General features: G+C 41.8%; 1 protein-coding gene across 3 annotated transcripts in view; it reads right to left on the bottom strand.

Moving 5' to 3' along the window:
• The window catches only part of gpr37b (G protein-coupled receptor 37b), a 112,431-nt gene extending 99,724 nt beyond the window's left edge, over positions 1–12,707 (bottom strand). For 2 of the 3 annotated variants that reach the window (XM_060902745.1, XM_060902747.1), the window contains exon 1: positions 11,215–12,707. In XM_060902745.1, the coding sequence (XP_060758728.1) occupies positions 11,215–12,102 (888 nt within the window). In that variant the 5' untranslated portion in view covers positions 12,103–12,707. The remainder of the gene's footprint in view (positions 1–11,214) is intronic. The other variant, XM_060902746.1, reaches the window with a different exon arrangement.
• Positions 12,708–22,990: the final 10,283 nt, after the last annotated feature.

The following is a 22,990-nucleotide window of genomic DNA, read 5'->3' as shown; positions in this document are numbered from 1 at the left end:
TCATATAATGTATGTAGCCTCGAAAAATAAGTCTACCCAGTTAATTCCATTGCTTATTATTTACAGGCCCCCGGGGCCATATTCTGAGTTTCTTTCTGAATTTGCAGATTTTATCTCAGATCTGGTTATTTCCTTAGACAAAGCTTTAGTTGTTGGAGATTTTAATATTCACTTCGATAACCCAGAAGACCCTTTAAAAACAATGTTTGTGTCCATCTTAGATTCAGTCGGGATTAAGCAGAATGTCATAGGACCGACCCATAATGGTGGTCACACCCTTGATCTAATACTAACATTCAGATTAAACGTAGACAATATAGTCATACTTCCACAGTCTGAAGTTATCTCAGATCATTATCTCATCTCATTCAAACTATGCCCGAGTAATAATATATGCACCTCACCACGCTACTGTATTAAACGTACTTTCACGTCAACTACTACACAGAGCTTTATAAATGATCTCCCAGAGTTGTCAACTTTGACTGGGTCACTGTCAGCCCCTGCAGAACTTGATCAGGCAACTGAATGCTTAGAGTCAACATTCTGCCATACTTTAGATAATGTAGCTCCTCTAAAAAGGAAAATGGTCAGAGACAAAAAATTAGCACCCTGGTATAATGATGACACTCGCACATTAAAACAGACCACTCGAAAATTGGAACGTAAATGGCGTCAAACAAAATTGGTAGAGTTCAAATTAGCTTGGAAGGAGAGCTTCCTGAAGTATAGAAAAGCTCTTAGTGCTGCGAGATCAACATATTTCTCCTCCCTAATAGAAGATATGAAAAATAATCCTAGATTCCTATTTAATACTGTAGCAAAATTAACCAGGAATAAGTCCACTATCGACACCTGCACACCTGCAGTATGTAGTAGCAACGACTTCATGAATTTTTAATGACAAAATTGAGAATATCCGACAAAAAAATTCAAATTACTAATTTAAGGTCAGACAATGAAAATGACCTTGTAGTTAACTATATAACTGTATCAGATCATCAGTTAGAATGTTTTACTCCCCTTAAAGAAACTGAATTACTTTCATTAATCTCTACATCAAAAGCCTCAACTTGCGTACTAGATCCCTTACCTACACATCTATTCAAACAGATAATACCTGGAGTAATTGAACCGCTTCTAAAAATAATAAATTCTTCTCTTACGATTGGCTATGCACCCAAATCCTTTAAACTAGCAGTTATCAAACCCTTGATTAAAAAACCTAACCTTGATCCCTGTCAGCTGTCCAATTATCGGCCAATATCAAACCTCCCCTTTATCTCCAAGATCCTTGAAAAAGCTGTGGCACAGAAGTTATGCTCATATTTACATAGGAATAACATCCATGAAATGTATCAGTCAGGATTTAGACCTCATCATAGCACAGAGACAGCACTGGTTAAAGTAGTAAACGACCTACTGTTGGCATCTGATCAGGGCTGTGTCTTGCTACTTGTGTTGCTTGACCTTAGTGCAGCATTTGATACCATTGATCATTCCATTCTTCTGGATAGACGAGAAAATGTTGTGGGAGTTAAGGGAACGGCTCTCTCCTGGCTCAGGTCTTATCTAACTGATCGTTATCAGTATGTTGATATAAATGGTGATATTTCTAGACGTACTGAGGTAAAATTTGGTGTTCCACAAGGTTCTGTCTTGGGTCCACTGCTTTTTTCTCTATATATGTTACCTCTGGGTGGTATTATTCGTAAACATTGTATTAGTTTCCACTGTTATGCTGAAGACACACAGTTGTATGTCTCTGCAAAACCTGATGAGAGACACCAGCTTAATAGAATTGAGGAATGTGTTAAGGACATTAGACACTGGATGCTTATTAATTTCCTTCTGCTTAACTCTGACAAGACTGAAGTACTTGTACTAGGACCACATACAGCTAGAAGTATGTTTTCTGATTACATAGTGACTCTGGATGGCCTTTCTGTTTCTTCACGTGCAGTAGTAAAAGACCTCGGAGTGATTATTGACCCCAGTCTTTCATTCGAAACTCACATTGATAACATCACCCGGATAGCTTTCTTTCATCTCAGAAATATTGCAAAGATAAGAAATTTAATGTCATTGCGTGACGCAGAAAAACTAGTCCATGCTTTCGTTACCTCCAGGTTGGATTACTGTAATGCCTTACTGTCTGGATGTTCCAATAAGTGCATAAATAAGCTCCAGTTAGTTCAAAATGCAGCAGCAAGAGTCCTTACTAGAACTAGAAAATATGACCACATCACCCCTGTCTTATCCACATTGCATTGGCTCCCAATCAAATTTTGTATTGATTATAAAATACTACTATTGACCTTTAAAGCACTAAATGGTCTCGCACCACAGTACCTGAGTGAACTTCTGCTCCTCTATGACCCACCACGCCTACTTAGATCAAAAGGTGCAGGCTATCTGCTGGTACCTCGTATAGTGAAAGCTACATCAGGGGGCAGAGCCTTTTCTTACAAAGCCCCACCGTTATGGAACAGCCTTCCAAGTAATGTTCGGGAATCAGACACAGTCTCAGCATTTAAGTCTAGGCTGAAAACATATCTGTTTAGTCAAGCCTTTTGTTAATGGTGTTTATGAGGTAAAAGGTGTAGATCTAGAGGGTCCTCAGACATAGAGTGTTTTGGTAAACTGGGATGTATGGATGCTGTCAGTCCCCAGTCGCTTGCTCACTCGAGTTTGTTGACGGTGTAGTGGCTGGCTGCTTTATATCCCGGGGCTCCCTCATGCCTGTGTTACCTTCTGGCTCTCTCCTTTTAGTTATGCTGTCATAGTTAGTTGCCGGAGTCCCTGCTTGTACTCGGTGCAATATTTATACTGCTCCTACTTATTCAGGTGACATTGGGCATACCTAACAACCTGTGTTTCCATCCCCTCCCCTCCCCCACCCCACCCCAAATCTGTCCCTCTGAGTTACATGGAGTCAACAGGAAATCTTTTGGTGGAGAGGGTGGAGAGCTCGACTGGCTATCGTAGCCTGCAGGGAACTGGCCGTCAGACTTTCTGTCGCATGTCCCAGACCCGGTGAAATGTAACTGAATTGTCTTGGCCAGCCCCAAGGGTCCCATCTGCATCTCATCATTGCTGAGGAGTGTGCTCCCATCACCCAATCAAGCATCCAGCCAGAGCAGGTCATGATATATTTTTTAAGGGAATGGCTCTCTCCTGGCTCAGGTCTTATGTAACTGATCGTTATCAGTATGTTGATATAAATGGTGATATTTCTAGACGTACCGAGGTAAAGTTTGGTGTTCCACAAGGTTCTGTCTTGGGTCCACTGCTTTTTTCTATATATATATGTTACCTCTGGGCGATATTATTCGTAAACATTGTATTAGTTTCCACTGTTATGCTGATGACACACAGTTGCATGTCTCTGCAAAACCTGATGAGAGACACCAGCTTAATAGAATTGAGGAATGTGTTAAGGACATTAGACACTGGATGCTTATTAATTTCCTTCTGCTTAACTCTGACAAGACTGAAGTACTTGTACTAGGACCACATACAGCTAGAAGTAAGTTTTCTGATTACACAGTAACTCTGGATGGCCTTTCTGTTTCTTCACGTGCAGCAGTAAAAGACCTCGGAGTGATTATTGACCCCAGTCTTTCATTCGAAACTCACATTGATAACATCACCCGGATAGCTTTCTTTCATCTCAGAAATATTGCAAAGATAAGAAATTTAATGTCATTGCATGATGCAGAAAAACTAGTCCATGCTTTCGTTACCTCCAGGTTGGATTATTGTAATGCCTTACTGTCTGGATGTTCCAATAAGTGCATATACAAGCTCCAGTTAGTTCAAAATGCAGCAGCAAGAGTCCTTACTAGAAAATATGACCACATCACGCCTGTCTTATCCACACTGCATTGGCTCCCAATCAAATTTCGTATTGATTATAAAATACTACTATTGACCTTTAAAGCACTAAATGGTCTCGCACCACAGTACCTGAGTGAACTTCTGCTCCTCTATGACCCGCCACGCCTACTTAGATCAAAAGGTGCAGGCTATCTGCTGGTACCTCGTATAGTGAAGGCTACATCAGGAGGCAGAGCCTTTTCTTACAAAGCCCCACTGTACTTGGAAGGCTGTTCCATAAATGTTTGGGAATCAGACACAGTCTCAGCATTTAAGTCTAGGCTGAAAACATATCTGTTTAGTCAAGCCTTTTGTTAATGGTGTTTATGAGGTAAAGGAGTAGATCTGGAGGGTCCTCAGACATAGTGTGTTTTGGTAAACTGGGATGTATGGCTACCGTCAGTCCCCACTCGCTTGCTCACTCGAGTTTGTTGACGGTGTAGTGGCTGGCTGCTTTATGTCCTGGGGCTCCCTCATGCCTGTGTTACCTTCTGGCTCTCTCCTTTTAGTTATGCTGTCATAGTTAGTTGCCGGAGTCCCTGCTTATACTCGGTGCAATATGTATACTGCTCCTACTTATTCAGGTGACATTGGGCATACCTAATCACCTGTGTTTTCTTTCCCTCCCCCCCACCCCAAATCTGTCCCTCTGAGTTACATGGAGTCAACAGGAAATCTTTTGGTGGAGAGGGTGGAGACCTCGACTGGCTATCGTAGCCTGCAGGGAATCGGCCGTCAGACATTCTGTCGCATGTCCCAGACCTGGTGAAATGTAACTGAATTGTCTTGGCCAGCCCTAACAGTCCCATCTGCATCTCATCATTGCTGAGGAGTGTGCTCCCATCACCCAATCAAGCATCCAGCCAGAGCAGGTCATGATATATTTTACCATATTAACATGCCATTGTTGTGTGTTATGCCTGATGTAAAGACTCTCGTCTCTGCGAGCCTACCACACAGATTTAATACTTGACATTTTTAGGGCATACCTAACAACGTGTTTTCTTTCTCTCTCTCTTCCCCCCCCCAATCTGTCCCTCTGAGTTACATGTTGATCCTGGGATTGAGATGCTGGCCTCTTCTGCCCCTCGGACCTGCTTGATCCATCCTGGTGCCCTGTGTCTGGTCGGAGTTTTATCGCACCGCTCCTGTGAAGGACGGCCCCATGAGGACAGTTGAGGGTTATACCTGTTAATATTATAGTCAGGCTGTCTGTTGTTGCCCAAATGAGGATGGGTTCCCTTTTGAGTCTGGTTCCTCTCGAGGTTTCTTCCTCATGTCATCTGAGGGAGTTTTTCCTTGCCACCGTCGCCACAGGCTTGCTCATTGGGGATAGATTAGGGATAAAATTAGCTCATGTTTTAAGTCGTTCAAATTCTGTAAAGCTGCTTTGCGACAATGTTTATTGTTAAAAGCGCTATACAAATAAACTTGATTTGATATATTTTTTACCATATTAACATGCCATTGTTGTGCGTTATGCCTGATGTCAAGACTCTGGTCTCTGCGAGCCTACCACACAGATTTAATACTTGTCATTTTTAGGGCATACCTAACATGTGTTTTCTTTCTCTCTCTCTTTCCCCCCCAATCTGTCCCTCTGAGTTACATGTTGATCCTGGGATTGAGATGCTGGCCTCTTCTGCCCCTCGGACCTGCTTGATTCATCCTGGTGCCCTGTGTCTGGTCGGAGTTTTATCGCACTGCTCCTGTGAAGGACGGCCCCATGAGGACAGTTGAGGGTTATACCTGGAGGATGCTCTGGACTCTTACAGTAATGCTTTTATGGCTGAGGACTACAGTTGTCTTGCTAACTTTAGGACTGCAGTTATCATGAACAGTTTTGCATTCAAGTTTCCATCAATGAAGAGTTATAACATCAACGAAACTGTCCTCATGTTAAAACTGTTAATATTATAGTCAGGCTGTCTGTTGTTGCCCAAATGAGGATGGGTTCCCTTTTGAGTCTGGTTCCTCTCGAGGTTTCTTCCTCATGTCGTCTGAGGGAGTTTTTCCTTGCCACCGTCGCCACAGGCTTGCTCATTAGGGATAGATTAGGGATAAAATTAGCTCATGTTTTAAGTCGTTCAAATGCTGTAAAGCTGCTTTGCGACAATGTTTATTGTTAAAAAGTGCTATACAAATAAACTTGACATTAACACAATTGAAACGAGCTTTGTGTGTGCTTCTTGCTTGTCATGAACCATTGTGACAAATTACCTTCAGTTTACCAAAATATTAAAAATATTAAAATTCAGATTGCCTTTGCTTGTTTACTTTTATGTGTACTTTTAATTACATTACTTGAGTACATTTATTTTTGCATTACTTGTCATACAAAGTGCAAGAAATGTCAGATACTTTAAGACTTTAACTCAAGTAATATTTCAGTCAGTGACTTTGACCAAAGTCATTTTTTGGAAGGGTACCAATACTTTTACTGAGTGTGATTTCCCAGTACTTTATACAACACTGGTCAAAATACACGATCGCATGAAGATGTGAAGTTAATCTTCTCCTGTTCACCACTTAAAGGTAAACTTCATATCTTCACACGACTGTGTAAAATTCTCTCTATGATTGATCAATTTTTTTTCCACACAGTTGTGGAAAAATTAAGAGACTACTTCAATTTTTTTCTTCAAATCAGCATCTCTATGTACAGCAGCCATTTCATTACACTGTGCTGGAATACCAACACCAGCACACCTCATTTTACTTAAGGAGGTAGTGATTAGGTGATCACCAGAACCAAGTTTTATTTAACGAGGAAAAGTATAAAAACCACTGCTGCAATCATCACTATCCTTTTACAATAGGACCAGTTTAGATGGCAAAAACACTGCTAGTAGTACCTTAAATTTAACTGGAATACAAAGATATCAATTCCTCATGCCAAAAGAGTTAAAAAGAAAAAAAAAAGATTTGAGTAAGAAAAAGGTTCAATTCAGGCTTTACTGGCAGAGGGATACAGTGAGTGTCAGGTTGCTGCCATCTTCAAAACTTCAAAGACGGCAGTTCATAAGAACAAGGTCAAGCAGCAGACACTGGGGACGACAAAGTTACAGACTGGCAGAGGGCAAAAACGCCTCTCCAGTGACTGGGATGATCAACTCCTTCGACTGTCGCTTAACAACCACAGGATGACATCAAGTGACCTACAAAAAGAATGCCAAATGGAAGCTGGGGTTAAGTGCACAGCCAGGACAGTTTGAAACAGGCTCCTTTGGGTGGGGTTGAAGTCGTGCAAAGCTAGAAAAAAAGCCCTTCATCAATGAGAAGCAAAGAAGAGTCAGGCTGAGGTTTGCTAAAGCCCATAAGGATTGGACCATAGAAAACTGGAGTAAGGCCATCATCTCTGATCTCCCCCCCCATCACCTGGTCATCTAATGGTCAGACAGAGACCTGGAGAGGCTACAAACCAGTGTCTCACACCAACTGTGAAATTTGGTGAAGGATCAGTGATGATCTGGGGGTGCTTCAGTGAGGCTAGAATGGGGTAGATTTTTGTTTGTGAAGGACACCTGAATCAAGCCATGTACAAGGTTTTCCTGGAAGATAACTTGCTTCCTTCTGCTCTGACAATGTTCCCTCACTCTGAGGATTAGGTTTTCCAGCAGGACAATGTTCCATGCCACACAGCCAGGTCAATCAAGTTGTGGATGGAAGACCACAAGATCAAAATCCTGTCATGGCCAGCCCAATCTTCAGACCTGAACCCCAGTGAAAATCTCTGGAATGTGATCAAAGGGAAGCAGGACAGTCACAAGCCATCAAACAAAGCTGAGCCGATTGAATTTTTGCACCAGGAGTGGCATAAAATTACCCAGGAACAATGTGAAAGACTGGTGGAGAACATCCCAAGACACATGAAAGCTGTGAGGAAATGCCAGGGTTATTCCACCAAATATTGATTTCTGAACTCATCCCAAGTTCAAACATTAAATTTTAAAAAATGACACGATACTAATGTTCTTGATTTCTATGCGTTATTCAAGGTCTGAAAACACTTGATTTTTTTTTGATGAAGTCTTTAATTTTGCAGTGGTCTCATTTTTTCCAGAGATGTACATGTCATTTTTTTTCTGGGAAAAGTCCAAATATATATATCAGAGTGGTGCTACTGATGTGGAGACCCAGCCTGGAGGGCTATGAAGGCTGGTAGGGGGGATCTGGGGACATGCTCCCCCAGAAAAAAATTTAGCAACTTCAAATGGTGCATTCTGGCAGCATCTAGGGCTGATTTAGGCACAATTTAACATTAATAAATTTGCTGTTTTTTTACCTTGTGAAATACAGTGGGGCAAAAAAGTATTTAGTCAGCCACCAATTGTGCAAGTTCTCCCACTTAAAAAGATGAGAGAGGCCTGTAGTTTTCATCATAGGGACACTTCATCTATGAGAGACAGAATGGGGGGGGGGGGGGAAAGAATCCAGGAAATCACATTGTAGGATTTTTAATGAATTAATTGGTAAATTCCTCAGTAAAATAAGTATTTGGTCACCTACAAACAAGCAAGATTTCTGGCTCTCACAGACCTGTAACAACTTCTTTAAGAGGCTCCTCTGTCCTCCACTCGTTACCTGTATTAATGGCACCTGTTTGAACTCGTTATCAGTATAAAAGACACCTGTCCACAACCTCAAACAGTCACACTCCAAACTCCACTATGGCCAAGACCAAAGAGCTGTCAAAGGACACCAGAAACAAAATTGTAGACCTGCACCAGGCTGGGAAGACTGAATCTGCAATAGGTAAGCAGCTTGGTGTGAAGAAATCAACTGTGGGAGCAATTATTAGAAAATGGAAGCCATACAAGACCACTGATAATGTCCTTCGATCTGGGGCTCCACGCAAGATCTCACCCCATGGGGTCAAAATGATCACAAGAACGGTGAGCAAAAATCCCAGAACCACACAGGGGGACCTAGTGAATGACCTGCAGAGAGCTGGAACCAAAGTAACAAAGGCTACCATCAGTAACACACTACGCCGCCAGGGACTCAAATCCTGCAGTGCCAGACGTGTCCCCCTGCTTAAGCCAGTACATGTCCAGGCCCATCTGAAGTTTGCTAGAGAGCATTTGGATGATCCAGAAGAGGATTGGGAGAATGTCATATGGTCAGATGAAACCAAAATAGAACTTTTTGGTAAAAACTCAACTTGTCGTGTTTGGAGGAGAAAGAATGCTGAGTTGCATCCAAAGAACAGCATACCTACTGTGAAGCATGGGGGTGGAAACATCATGCTTTGGGGCTGTTTTTCTGCAAAGGGACCAGGATGACTGATCCGTGTAAAGGAAAGAATGAATGGGGCCATGTATCGTGAGATTTTGAGTGAAAACCTCCTTCCATCAGCAAGGGCATTGAAGATGAAATGTGGCTGGGTCTTTCAGCATGACAATGATCTCAAACACACCGCCCGGGCAATGAAGGAGTGGCTTCGTAAGAAGCATTTCAAGGTCCTGGAGTGGCCTAGCCAGTCTCCAGATCTCAACCCCATAGAAAATCTTTGGAGGGAGTTGAAAGTCCATGTTGCCCAGCGACAGCCCCAAAACATCACTGCTCTAGAGGAGATCTGCATGGAGGAATGGGCCAAAGTACCAGCAACAGTGTGTGAAAACCTTGTGAAGACTTACAGAAAACATTTGACCTCTGTCATTGCCAACAAAGTATTGAGATGAACTTTTGTTATTGACCAAATACTTATTTTCCACCATAATTTGCAAATAAATTCTTTAAAAATCAGACAATGTGATTTTCTGGATTTTTTTTTTCTCATTTTGTCTCTCATAGTTGAGGTACACCTATGATGAAAATTACAGGCCTCTCATCTTTTTAAGTGGGAGCACTTGCACAATTGGTGACTGACTAAATACTTTTTTGTCCCACTGTATGCAAGGAGCAAAATTTAGATTTCAAATGAAAACTCTTCGGAGCACGCCGCTATCTTTTCCAATTCCAGGATGCCAGGAACAAATCACGCAGCACCGCCATCTAGTGACCAGCACATAGAACGTGGTTTTATGGTTGCGAATGGCAATCAGAGCATGCAGCGAAATCCTTTATTTTCACTTCTGGATTGAGTACCAGGATAGTCTAGACCTTGATATTAAATTATCTTCCTATTTCTATAGTTATTACTCATTTTCAGAGGGGAATAGGAGATATTTAGGTGCGGAAAGTACTCTATTGGTCAATTTACGGTCTTGATTTTTTTTTTGTGCGCACGCAAGTGACAGCATGGCGCTGACTTGCACAGCGTGGCAGAAAGCTGTGTATCCACACTTTGGGGAAAGCCCTGTAAAAAAAATAAATATTACATACACCCCATTTTTTTAACGTATATATCGTCAAAAGTTTGAGCACACCTAATTTTCTACAATGAAAGTTAGGTGTGTTCAAACGTCACCTCACCTCTCATATTATCATCCATAAATGCTATTTCAAAGTTTAAACCAATATGGAGGGGAAAAAAGGAAAAATGTGTTTTTAGCCTGATAAATGCCTCCTATAGCCTGTGCTCCTCCCAGCACTGCAGAAGAGGGTCCTCTACTCTCAAGAGAATTCAACTTTTTAGCTCCATGTTTGGACACCATCCTCACCATGAAGCACAAAGGTGGTAGCATCGTGTTATGGGGATGCTTCTTTATCAATAAGGACTGAGTGACAGGTCAGAATTTGGGGTAAGATGGCTTGAGCCAAATATAGGACAATCCTAGAAGAAATATGTTCCAGTCTACAAGAAGCTTGAGACTGAGGCATATTTTCTCCTTCCAACAGGTCAATGACCATCAACATGTTTCACAATGAGGAAAAGAAGCTAATGAGGGTAAACTGACCCTCTGCTAAAAGTAGGCTTTACTGGCTGTTTTGGATAGTCTTTGCCAAGGGCATTTAAAAAAAAAAATCCATGCAACCCAGATTTTGTAGTATCTGGGTACATGTCTGCATGAGGATGTGTCCAGATGCTCTTTTCCCTGTGTGACTACTGCAATCCTTTAAACATAATGACAGTGAACCACTCTGATACTGTGGTGTGTTAAGTCACAGCATATCTGACGCTTCAGCTTGAAAAATTAAAAAAACTGAATGAAGGGTTGACAAAAGAGTATTGTATCTACATAATGAGCCCTACACTGGCTTCGTCTTGGACAGCCTTATTTTGCACTGCTCATTTTAGTGATTTCCCTGTTCTAATATTCCTTTTTTAACATGATTAAATCACGATTATTAAGAAACTGATAAGGTTCAGAAGGAATCAGCAAGGAAAATGTAAACTGTGCAATAAAGACATAAAATATAATTGTATTATAGTTTGACCAGCTCAATTACCTCAATGTAGGGGATAACTTTACAGGTGAAGTGGCCCAGCAGATAGGTTTTAGTCAGCTCATGGAACACCACAAGGGGCATGCAGACCAACAACACAGCCAGATCCCAAACAGCCAGGTTAGCTAAAAGGGCGTTGGAGATGCTCCTCATGTAATAGTTATGGCACACAATGCACATGACTGCAACATTTCCAGTGATCCCTATCATGAAAATGAGTGCAGAAAAACATGTGATGGCGTAGGCTGTGTACGTCTCACTCGTGACCGGATAGAATGGGTTAGGGAAATATTCATGTTCCTCATCTTCAGGGTATGGCGGGGTCATAGGTGTTGCATCCCATGGGTTATCTGGGGTCATGCGCCGGGTGTAAAACTCCATGTGTTTGGTTATATCAAAAGGGAAATCTGTGGAGGTGAGCGCCAAAGGCTTGGGCATCGGTTCCCACCACGTTAAAGGAGAAGTGAGGGTATTTGCAGACATTTTCATACCTCCAGTTGCTCTGTTCTTTGCTTCCCATGACAGTTTCTTGTAACGTTCCTTTGCACCTCTTCTGTGCCGGTGGTTTCTCTCATGTTCAGTGAACTTTCTCCATATCTTGTACTGACTGTGTACCACCCTATCACCATGGGTGGTCCTGTCCATCCTGTGTGACAGAAAGTAACATCCTAACTTTTTAGTTTTGCATCTTCGACTGAAATAGGTAGCATTACTTCTGTTCAATAAAAACGGAATCCTGACATCCCGTGTGAGAGTCCAGTGAGGTGGACCTGTGGCTTGTCGCCGCTCATACCGCATGGCACTGGATGCCTTGGTATGAATATCATCCCCGTCTGCCAGAGCCACAACAGTGACAAAGAAAAATATATTTATAATAAAACAAACCTGCATTGTCAGTGTCACTTTCTGGTGCTGATGGTATTTAAATCAACACATTACATCGTGTTTTGTCCTTTTTTTTTTTTTTAAACAAGCTGCTTTTATTCACCAGCCAACAAAGTGTCAAAATTTCCAGGCATAGGCTTCACCTTCATCTAAACAGATGCACCATGCATGCAATCATCAGTCAGTCCATGCCATTCCATGCACCTGAGCACCTCGTTTAGTATCAGATTCGTTCTCCAAACACATTTTGCTGTAAACGGAAGGTGTTCACACAAACATCCACGCCAGAGGAAAGCGACAAGTAGTCCATGTATGCATCCCTCCTGTCTGTGTGCGTGTGTGTCTTTCTTTCTTGGGCGCGCCCACCTGAATCCTTTTAGATGTTTAGATGAGCAAAAACCGGCGAGTTCACAGCGATTGAGTTTCTTTCTGCACTAAAAAAAATACATTTAAAAAAAGGTACACTAGCAGACCTGTAAAAGGGTGTTGCTTTCACCGAGCAGTTCGACTGTATATACATGAAGGTGAACCCCGCCGATAAAATCGCAGCTCTACACTTCCTCGGTTAACTAACCCCGAACCGCCATAGCACAGCCACCAGCAGCAGACCACTCCCCCGCGCCACCACTGCTGCCAGGCAACCACGCCCACCCGATGTAGAATTACGTTTTTCAGCGTGATAAATGACTCAAGTCAACAGTTGCCATACGGTCCCATACTGATGGGTCTATTATTACCGTATGCATATCAAAATTAATCAAAAACATTATTCACTAAAGAAAATTTACCAAAACGAGGCAGGAATACTTAATTATCTTCCATGCGCAAGCTCCACTACACTATAAATATACTATACTACAATATCACTAAACTACAAGAAGACCCTGGACTCAAGCCCAGCGTCTGATTGGGGCCTTTCTATGTGGAGTTTGCGTAGGTTTTCTCTGGGTGCTCCGGTTGCCTCCCACAGTCCAAAGACATGCAGATTAGTTCACTAATTAGTACTCGAAATTGCTCATCAGTGTGTTTGTGACCCACCCACCCACCAGATGAGGGGTTGGGTCCCTCTGGTGTGCTATAATCACCCAAGAGAATTCATGGAAGCTCATTGTGAAACTTGCAGAACGACTTCCTGGATCACCGACTCTCAACTATGAGGATGGTGACAGACACTATAATTACACTACGCTACAAATTAACTACACTATACTACAGTATAACCACTGCATGTCTTAAAGTGTATATAGGGAGAAATTTCACTAATTTTTTTAACTTTTAACAAGGCAAACCTGTTAATTGAAAAGCATTCCACGTGACTACCTCATGAAGCTGGTTTAGATAATAGAGTGTTTTGGTAAACTGGGATGTATGGCTGCTGTCAGCACCTCACTCGGGTTTGTTGACGGTGTAGTGGCTGGCTGCTTTATGTCCCAGGGTGCCCTCATACCTGTGTTACTGTCTGGCTCTCTCCTTTTACTCCCTGCTTACACTCAGCGCAAAATGTATACTGCGCTTACTCATTAGGTGACATTGGGCATACCTAACACAACCTGTCATCCCCCCCAATCTGTCCATCTGAGTTATAAGTTGCTCCTGAGATGCTGACCTCTTCTACTCCTCAGACCTGCCTAATCCATCCTGATGCCCTATGTCTCATCACCTTGCTCCTGTGGAGGATGGCCCCAGATGAACAGTCAAAAGTTGCACTTAGAAGATTCTCGAAGTCGGACATCCGGGTCACTGGTCATGTGACTTCCATGACAACCCAGCCGCCATATTGGTTTAGGTGAAAGGGAGGGAGAAGCCTGTTTGTGTATTGTAGCAATTTAGTTCAAATTTGAGAGGTTTTTTTATGCTATTAGCATGCCTAAAGGGTGTTGTGTAGCAGGCTGTACAGCCAATTCAATAAAAAAAAATGAAGGTTTAAAGTTTCATATGATACCATTATCGGGTAAAAGGAGAGAAAAATGGTTGAGGGCTGTAAACAGGTGTGAAGTGAGAGCTGATGGATCTGTTAACTATGGAAAGTTATGGAACCCAAATCTAACTATACATATGTATGTGGTTATCATTTCATCAATGGTAAGTGAAGAAAAGAATTTATAATAGACATGAGTTTTTAGTGATAGTAACAGCTCTGTTATTGTATGAGTTAATTGCCGAGCAGTAATAGGTGAATTTGCCACAATAAACATTTTGAAAACTTGCTGACACTTCATAATATAAATTTGTCTGCAAAAACCCATAAGTCACCATTGTTTTGACACCTGTCCCACCCTTGCTTGTACGGACATAACTCCAGTCCAACAACACTGATTTTCAATTTATAACGAGCTAGATCCTCAGCAACTAAACTATCTTGATACTGGTAGGACATTCTACGAGTATATTAAGCTAAAACTAACAAAATCTTACTAAAATCTTACTAAAACACTGAACACTAACAAAGTTGGGTAAAACATGTTTTCACCTAGTCAAATATGGCGCCTGTTGTCATGTGTTCGTGACATCACGCCGACTACGAGAATGGCTCTGGACACTTACAGTAACGCTTTTATGGCTGAGGACTACAGTTAACTTGCTAACTTTAGGACTGCAGTTGTCATGAACAGTTTTGCATTCAAGTTTCCATAAATGAACAGTTTATAGCTTCAACAAAACAGACTTCATGTTAATAAAACTATAATGAATTTCCTGTTTTCACAGTTATAGTTTGTGACTATATAGGACACTATTACAGAAGCAAGTTATTTATAATCACGTTGTCTGTCATCACCCAAATGAGGATCGTTCCTCTCGAGATTTCTTCCTCAGGTCATCTGAGGGAGTTTTCCCTTGCCACTGTCGCCACAGGCTTGCTAACTGGGGATAGATTAGGAATAAAATTACCTCATGTTTAAAGTCTTTAATTTTCTATCAAGCTGCTTTGCAACAATGTCTATTGTTAAAAGCGCTATGAAAATAAACTTGAAAACTTGAAATGAGAAACTACTCATTGTATCAGTTAGGGTTACAATAATTTTGCCAACTGAAACACAATAATCACTCATTTAAATCCTAATGGTGACTTTATTTTGGTCAGGCAGTGCATATTGCATAGTTTATTTCAAGGATTTGATGGGTTGACCTGCATATATCAGTTATGTGCATATGTCATTGCACAACAAATATAATCTATGGAAAGAACATGATTTTTACACTTTGTAAAAATCTATATTATTCACTCTGTTACCCATTTTGAAACAGGGAGGGATTGCTAGAAGAGATGCTGCTATCCATCAGCACCACCTGGCGGTTTAGAGTGGTGTCACATTAGCTCTGTTTTCTTTTAATTCATAGAAAAACAATTTGTGAAAATCTTCTAAAAGTAAAAGATAGAGAATCTATATGCACAGGTAACAATAACAACTCAGTAAACACACACACACAAAACCCAAGTAAATAGGAACATAAGGTGTTGTTAATTACTGGTGTTTTACCAACTATTTGTGCTTATGTCAGGTCAGCATTAACATAGACTGTATATTTTGTACTTCATTTACAGCATTCCCCCTGGGTTTTGGGGAAAAAAAATCTCTACTTTTTCCTTGAAAAATCAAGTCAAAGAAGTATTCTTCACTTTTTATTTTTCTTCACTTAATCCATTTTTTCAACCAAACTGGCACAATTCAAATATTTGTGCAGGCCTCTCCATTACGTATTAAATTTGGTCTCCACTTCAGCCTCTAATAAGAAAGACTTGATTTTGGGCACCCTATACACCATCAAGTTCAAATAAACCTCTTTAGTTTGAGCTTACTTCAGGTTATTTTAGCATGGAATTATTCAAAAGCGGTATAAAGAGGTATATCCCTTTAGCCTTTACTTCAACATAAAACCTGATTTACAATTGAACAGAGTCGAGAAGAGTCTTGGTGCCAGGAACAACGTTGAGAGTGACAGCTTGAAATGGGCTATAAACATGGACTCTTAGCCACAACTCCCAAGACTCATAGCACCCCCTGTCACCTGAGTTCTAATTTAAACCTGTTTCTCATTCCACTAATTACTATCCCTGCAACTTAAACCACTTTCTCACACCTCACAGATGCGAAGTATTGTCCAGTGTTCACTCTTGTGTACTAAGATGTTTGCTTACTCTGTTTGCCTTCTAGTTGCCTCTACCCTGTTTCTTGTTATTTTCACCATGCTCTCTAGTCTAATCTGTATTGTTGTTTGATGATCGAGCAACCCCTGCCTGTTTTCTCAACTACAATTCTCGTTTTGTGATTTGGCTTGGTCTCCAGTTTGCTTCCCTACTCTCCCCTGCACATACATCCGTAAGTGCCTGCACCCTGACAGGAAACTTTGCCCGCATGGATGCAGCAGAGGAGGTGAAGCAGACTGCTCTGAGTGCTCAGGGACACTTATTGGGAGAACATCAGCAGATGCTTGCTGGCCTAAACACCCAGATGGCTCAGCTCACTGCTGTAATGTTGCAGGCCCTCCTAATGTGTCCTGAATCCTCCACCATCTCCGTTAAACTTCTCCCGCTGCCTAAGAAATATGTTGGCGATGCATTAAACTGTAAGGTATTTTTACTTCAATGTTCTATGTAGTTCTCGGCACTCCCTGCTATTTCATATGAACAGAAAATAGCAAAGTTGATCTCACTTTTAACAGGCAAAGCACTGCAGTGGGCAAGCACCGTTTGGAAGAGTGAAAGCAAGCACACCATGTCATATGATAACTTCCTTGAACTGTTTAAATGAGTTTTTGATCATGAACCAGAAGGTGTAGAGGTCGGCAAAAGTCTCCTCACCATCAAACAAGGTTCAAGAAAAGTTGTAGAATATGCATTGGACTTCCGAACTCTGACCACAGCCAGTGGATGGAACAAGCTGGCTCTAAATGCAGTGTTTTGTCAAGGTCTACACCCAGAGATCCTCAGTGAACTTGCATGCAGAGACGAACATCTCTCTCTTGATTCTCTTAACGATCTTGCCATCTGTCTGGACCACCTAATTTCCAGCTGCCCATCCTTGAAGGAGAGCAGATCGAGTTCACCTACTGATGCTCCAACACCCATGGAGGTTTATCATACATGGCTTAAATGCACTGAACGGGAAAGACGGAAGTGAGATGGGGTGTGTTTCTACTGTGGGAGTTCCAGTCATCTTATTACTCAGTGCCCGGTATGGCCACCTCACAACAACCCTGCCAAGACCATGTCCAGCCTGGTGAGTCCAGTGCTCCTATTTCAAAAACAATCTTTCAAAATACCCGTATTGTTAAAGCTGCCCTCCTTGACCACATCCTCTCTGCCTTTGTTGATTCAGGTGCGGAAGGCAATTTCATTGACAGCTCGATTGTCAAGAGGTATAATCTGCCCACAGACTCCTTGCAGAACCCACTCACTCTCAGAACCATCGACGGAGGCCCAACAGGGGAGGGTCTTGTAACCACTCAAACTGCTCTCCTGCACATACAGGTGGGGGCCCTGCACTCTGAGCTTTTGTCACTCCTTGTAACTTCAACTGCTCATCACAACATAATCCTGGGCTATCCATGGTTGCAACTGCATGACCCCCTAATCTTATGGCAGAATAAGGAGATATTACAGTGGTCACCTGCTTGCTTTCAAAACTGTCTCCTACACCCTCAGTTGAATGTCTCCTCCACCTCCATGGAGAGTCCACAGCCTGACACCCTTAAAAATGTTCCAGAATGTTACATGGACTTAAAAGCAGTTTTTAGCAAAGGTTAAGTCTGTGGTCTGCCCCCTCACCATATGTATGACTGTGTGATTGACCTCCTACCAGACACTTCTCCACCTCACAGCTGAATTTACAGAGCCTTGAAAAAGTATTCATACCCCTTGAACTTTTTCACATTTTTCCACCTTACAACCACGAACTTAAAAGTTTTTTATTGAGATTTTATGTGATAGACCAACACAGAGTAGCGAGATCAACATATCTCTCCTCCCTAATAGAAGATAACAAAAATAATCCTAGATTCCTATTTAATACTATAGCAAAATTAACCAGGAATAAGTCCACTATAGACACATGCACACCTGCAGTATGTAGTAGCAACGACTTCATGAATTTTTTTAATGACAAAATTGAGATTATCCGACAAAAAATTCAAACTACTAATTTAAGGTCAGACAATGTGAGTGACCTTGTAGTTAACAATATAACTGTATCAGATCAGCAATTAGAATGTTTTACTCCCCTTAAAGAAACTGAATTACTTTCATTAATCTCAGCATCAAAAGCCTCAACTTGCATACTAGATCCCTTACCTACACGTCTATTCAAACAGATAATGCCTGAAGTAATTGAACCGCTTCTAAAAATAATAAATTTTTCTCTCACTATTGGCTATGTACCCAAATCCTTTAAACTAGCAGTTATCAAACCCCTGATTAAAAAACCTGACCTTGATCCCTGTCAGCTGTCCAATTATAGGCCAATATCAAACCTCCCCTTTATCTCCAAGATCCTTGAAAAAGCTGTGGCACAGCAGTTATACTCATATTTACATAAGAATAACATCCATGAAATGTATCAGTCAGGATTTAGACCTCATCATAGCACAGAGACAGCTTTGGTTAAAGTAGTAAACGACCTACTGTTGGCATCTGATCAGGGCTGTGTCTCGCTACTTGTGTTGCTTGACCTTAGTGCAGCATTTGATACCATTGATCATTCCATTCTTCTGGATAGACGAGAAAATGTTGTGGGAGTTAAGGGAATGGCCCTCTCCTGGCTCAGCTCTTATTTAACTGATCATTATCAGTATGTTGATATAAATGGTGATATTTCTAGACATACTGAGATAAAGTTTGGTGTTCCACAAGGTTCTGTCTTGGGTCCACTGCTTTTTTCTTCATATATGTTACCTCTGGGTGATATTATTCGTAAACATTGTATTAGTTTCCACTGTTATGCTGATGGCACACAGTTGTATGTTTCTGCAAAACCGGATGAGAGACACCAGCTTAATAGAATTGAGGAATGTGTTAAGGACATTAGACACTGGATGCTTATTAATTTCCTTCTGCTTAACTCTGACAAGACTGAAGTACTTGTACTAGGACCACATACAGCTAGAAGTAAGTTTTCTGATTACACAGTAACTCTGGATGGTCTTTCTGTTTCTTCACGTGCAGCAGTAAAAGACCTTGGAGTGATTATTGACCCCAGTCTTTCATTCGAAACGCACATTGATAACATTACCCGGATAGCTTTCTTTCATCTCAGAAATATTGCTAAGATAAGAAATGTAATGTCACTACATGACACGGAAAAACTAGTTCATGCTTTCGTTACCTCCAGGTTGGATTATTGTAATGCCTTACTGTCTGGTTGTTCCAATAAGTGCATAAACAAGCTCCAGTTAGTTCAAAATGCAGCAGCAAGAGTCCTTACTAGAACTAGAAAATATGACCACATCACGCCTGTCTTATCCACACTGCATTGGCTCCCAATCAAATTTTGTATTGATTATAAAATACTACTATTGACCTTTAAAGCACCAAATGGTCTCGCACCACAGTAGCTGAGTGAACTTCTGCTCCTCTATGACCCGCCACGCCTACTTAGATCAAAAGGTGCAGGCTATCTGCTGGTACCTCGTATCATGAAGGCTACATCAGGGCACAGAGCCTTTTCTTACAAAGCCCCACAGTTATGGAACAGCCTTCCAAGTAATGTTCGGGAATCAGACACAGTCTCAGCATTTAAGTCTAGGCTGAAAACATATCTGTTTAGTCAAGACTTTTGTTAATGGTGTTTATGAGTTAAAGGTGTAGATCTGGAGGGTCCTCAGACAGAGAGTGTTTTGGTAAACTGGGATGTATGGATGCTGTCAGTCCCCACTCGCTTGCTCACTCGAGTTTGTTGATGGTGTAGTGGCTGGCTGCTTTATGTCCTGGGGCTCCCTCATGCCTGTGTTACCTTCTAGCTCTCCCCTTTTAGTTATGCTGTCATAGTTAGTTGCCGGAGTCCCTGTTTGTACTCAGTGCAATATGTATACTGTTCCTGCTTATTCAGGTGACATTGGGCATACCTAACAACCTGTGTTTTCTCTCCCTCTCTCTCTCCCCCCCCCAAATCTGTCCCTCTGAGTTACATGGAGTCGACAGGAAATCTTTTGGTGGGGAGGGTGGGGACCTCAACTGGCTCTCGTAGCCTGCAGGGAATCGGCCGTCAGACATTCTGTCGCATGTCCCAGACCCGGTGAAATGTAACTGAATTGTCTTGGCCAGCCCTAAGGGTCCCATCTGCATCTGCCTGCACTCGTTCTGATCTATAATTCCAACTGTCTCATTGCTGAGGAGTGTGCACCCATCACCCATTCAAGCATCCAGCGAGAGCAGGTCATGATATTTTTTAACCATATTAACATGCCATTGTTGTGTATTATGCCTGATGTCAGGACTCTTGTCTCTGCAAGCCTACCACACAGACTTAATACATGTTATTTTTAGACATTGCCTACACTTATTCAAGTGACATTGGGCATACCTAACATCCTGTGTTTTCTCTCCCCCCCCCCCCCCCCCCCCAAATCTGTCCCTCTGAGTTACATGTTGGTCTTGGGATCGAGATGCTGACCTCTTCTGCTCCTCAGACCTGCTTGCTCCATCCTAGTGCCCTGGGTCTGGTTGAAGTCTCATCGCATCACTCCTGTAGAGGACGGCCCCATGAGGACAGTTGAAAGTCACACCTGGAGGATGCTCTGGACTCTTACAGTAATGCTTTTATGGCTAAGGACTACAGTTGACTTGCTAACTTTAGGACTGCAGTTGTCATGAACAGTTTTGCACTCAAGTTTCCATCAATGAAGAGTTACAACAACAACGAAACTGACTTCATGTTAAAACTGTTAATATTATAGTCATGCTGTCTGTTGTTGCCCAAATGAGGATGGATTCCCTTTTGAGTCTGGTTCCTCTTGAGGTTTCTTCCTCATGTCGTCTGAGGGAGTTTTTCCTTGCCACTGTCGCCACAGGCTTGCTCATTGGGGATAGATTAGGGATAAAATTAGCTCATGTTTTAAGTCGTTCAAATTCTGTAAAGCTGCTGTAACAATAAACAATAATGTTTATTGTTAAAAGTGCTACACAAATAAACTTGACTTGACTTGACACATAATTGTGAAGTGAAACGAAAATGATAAATGGTCTTCAAAATTTTAAACAAATAAAAATCTGAAAAATGTGATGTGCATTAGTATTCAGCCCCCCTGCATTAATACTTTGTAGAGCCACCTTTTGCTGCAATTACAGCTGCAAGTCTTTTGTGGTATATCTCTACCAGCTTTGCACATCTAGACACTGACATTTTTGCCCATTCTTCTTTGCAAAATAGCTCAAGCTCAGCCAGATTGGATGGAGAGCATCTGTGAACAGCAATTTTCAAGTCTTGCCACAGATGCTCAATGGGCTTTAGGTCTGGACTTTGACTGGGCCATTCTAACACATGAATATTATTTGATCTAAACCATTCCATTGTAGCTCTGGCTGTATGTTTAGGGTCATTGTCTTGCTGGAAGGTGAATCTCCTTCCCAGTCTCAAGTCTTTTGCAGCCTCCAACAGGTTTTCTTCCAGGATTGCCCTGTATTTAGCTCCATCCATCTTCCCATCAACTCTGACCAGCTTCCCTGTCCCTGCTGAAGAAAATCATCCCCATAGCATGATGCTGCCACCACCATGTTTCACAGTGGGGATGGTGTGTGCAGGGTGATGAGCAGTGTTAGTTTTCCGCCATACATAGCGCTTTGCATTTAGGCCAAAAAGTTCAACTTTGGTCTCATCTGACCAAAGCACCTTCTTCCACATGTTTGCTGTGTCCCCTATGTGGCTTCTGGCAAACTGCAAATGGGACTTCTTATGCCTGTGTTTCAACAATGGCTTTCTTCTTGCCACTCTTGCAAAAAGGCCAGATTTGTGGAGTGTATGACTTATGGTTGTCCTGTGCACAGATTCTCCCACCTGAGCTGTGGATTTCTGCAGCCCCTCCAGAGTGATCATGGGCCTCTTGGCTGCTTCTCTGACCAGTGCTCTCCTTACTCGCTCTGTCAGTTTAGGTGGACGGCCATGTCTTGGTAGGTTTGCAGTTGTGCCATACTTTTTCCATTTTTGAATGATGGATTGAACAGTGCTTCTTGAGATGTTCAGAGCTTGGAATATTTTTTTATAACTTAACCCTGCTTTAAACTTCTCCAGAACTTTATCCCTGACCTGTCTGGTGAGTTCTTTGGTCTTCATGATGCTGTTTGTTCTTCAGTGTTCTCTAACAAACCACTGAGGCCTTCACAGAACAAGTGTATTTATGCTGAGAGTAAATTACACACAGTAGGACTCTATTAACTAATTAGATGACTTCTGAAGGCAATTGATTGCACTGGATTGTATTTAGAGGTATCAGAGTACAGGGGGCTGAATACTAATGCACATCACATTTTTCAGATTTTTATTTGTTTAAAATTTTGAAGACCATTTATCATTTTCATTTCACTTCACAATTATGTGCTACTCTGTGTTGGTCTATCACATAAAATCTCAATAAAAAAACTTTTAAGTTCGTGGTTGTAAGGTGGAAAAATGTGAAAAAGTTTAAGGGGTATGAATACTTTTTCAAGGCACTGTATCCCCATCTCAAACTGAACAAAAGGCAGTGGAGGAGTACATTCTCCCCTCCACGTCACCAGCGTCTGCAGGGTTTTTCTTTGTGGAGCGGGGGGGGGGGGTGTCTTTGTCCTTGCATTGACTATAGAGGTCTCAACCAAATTTCAGTTAAGTACCCATATCCTCTTCCCTTGGTATCTTTGGCCCTAGAGCAACTGTGCTCACCCGAGATCTTTTCAAAATTAGATCTACACAGTGCCTATAACCTGGTC

Source organism: Neoarius graeffei, chromosome 21 (genome assembly GCF_027579695.1).
Source record: "Neoarius graeffei isolate fNeoGra1 chromosome 21, fNeoGra1.pri, whole genome shotgun sequence".
Taxonomy (NCBI): domain Eukaryota; kingdom Metazoa; phylum Chordata; class Actinopteri; order Siluriformes; family Ariidae; genus Neoarius; species Neoarius graeffei.
Note: the sequence above shows the minus strand (reverse complement) of the source record. Positions and strands in the feature narration are given on the sequence as shown.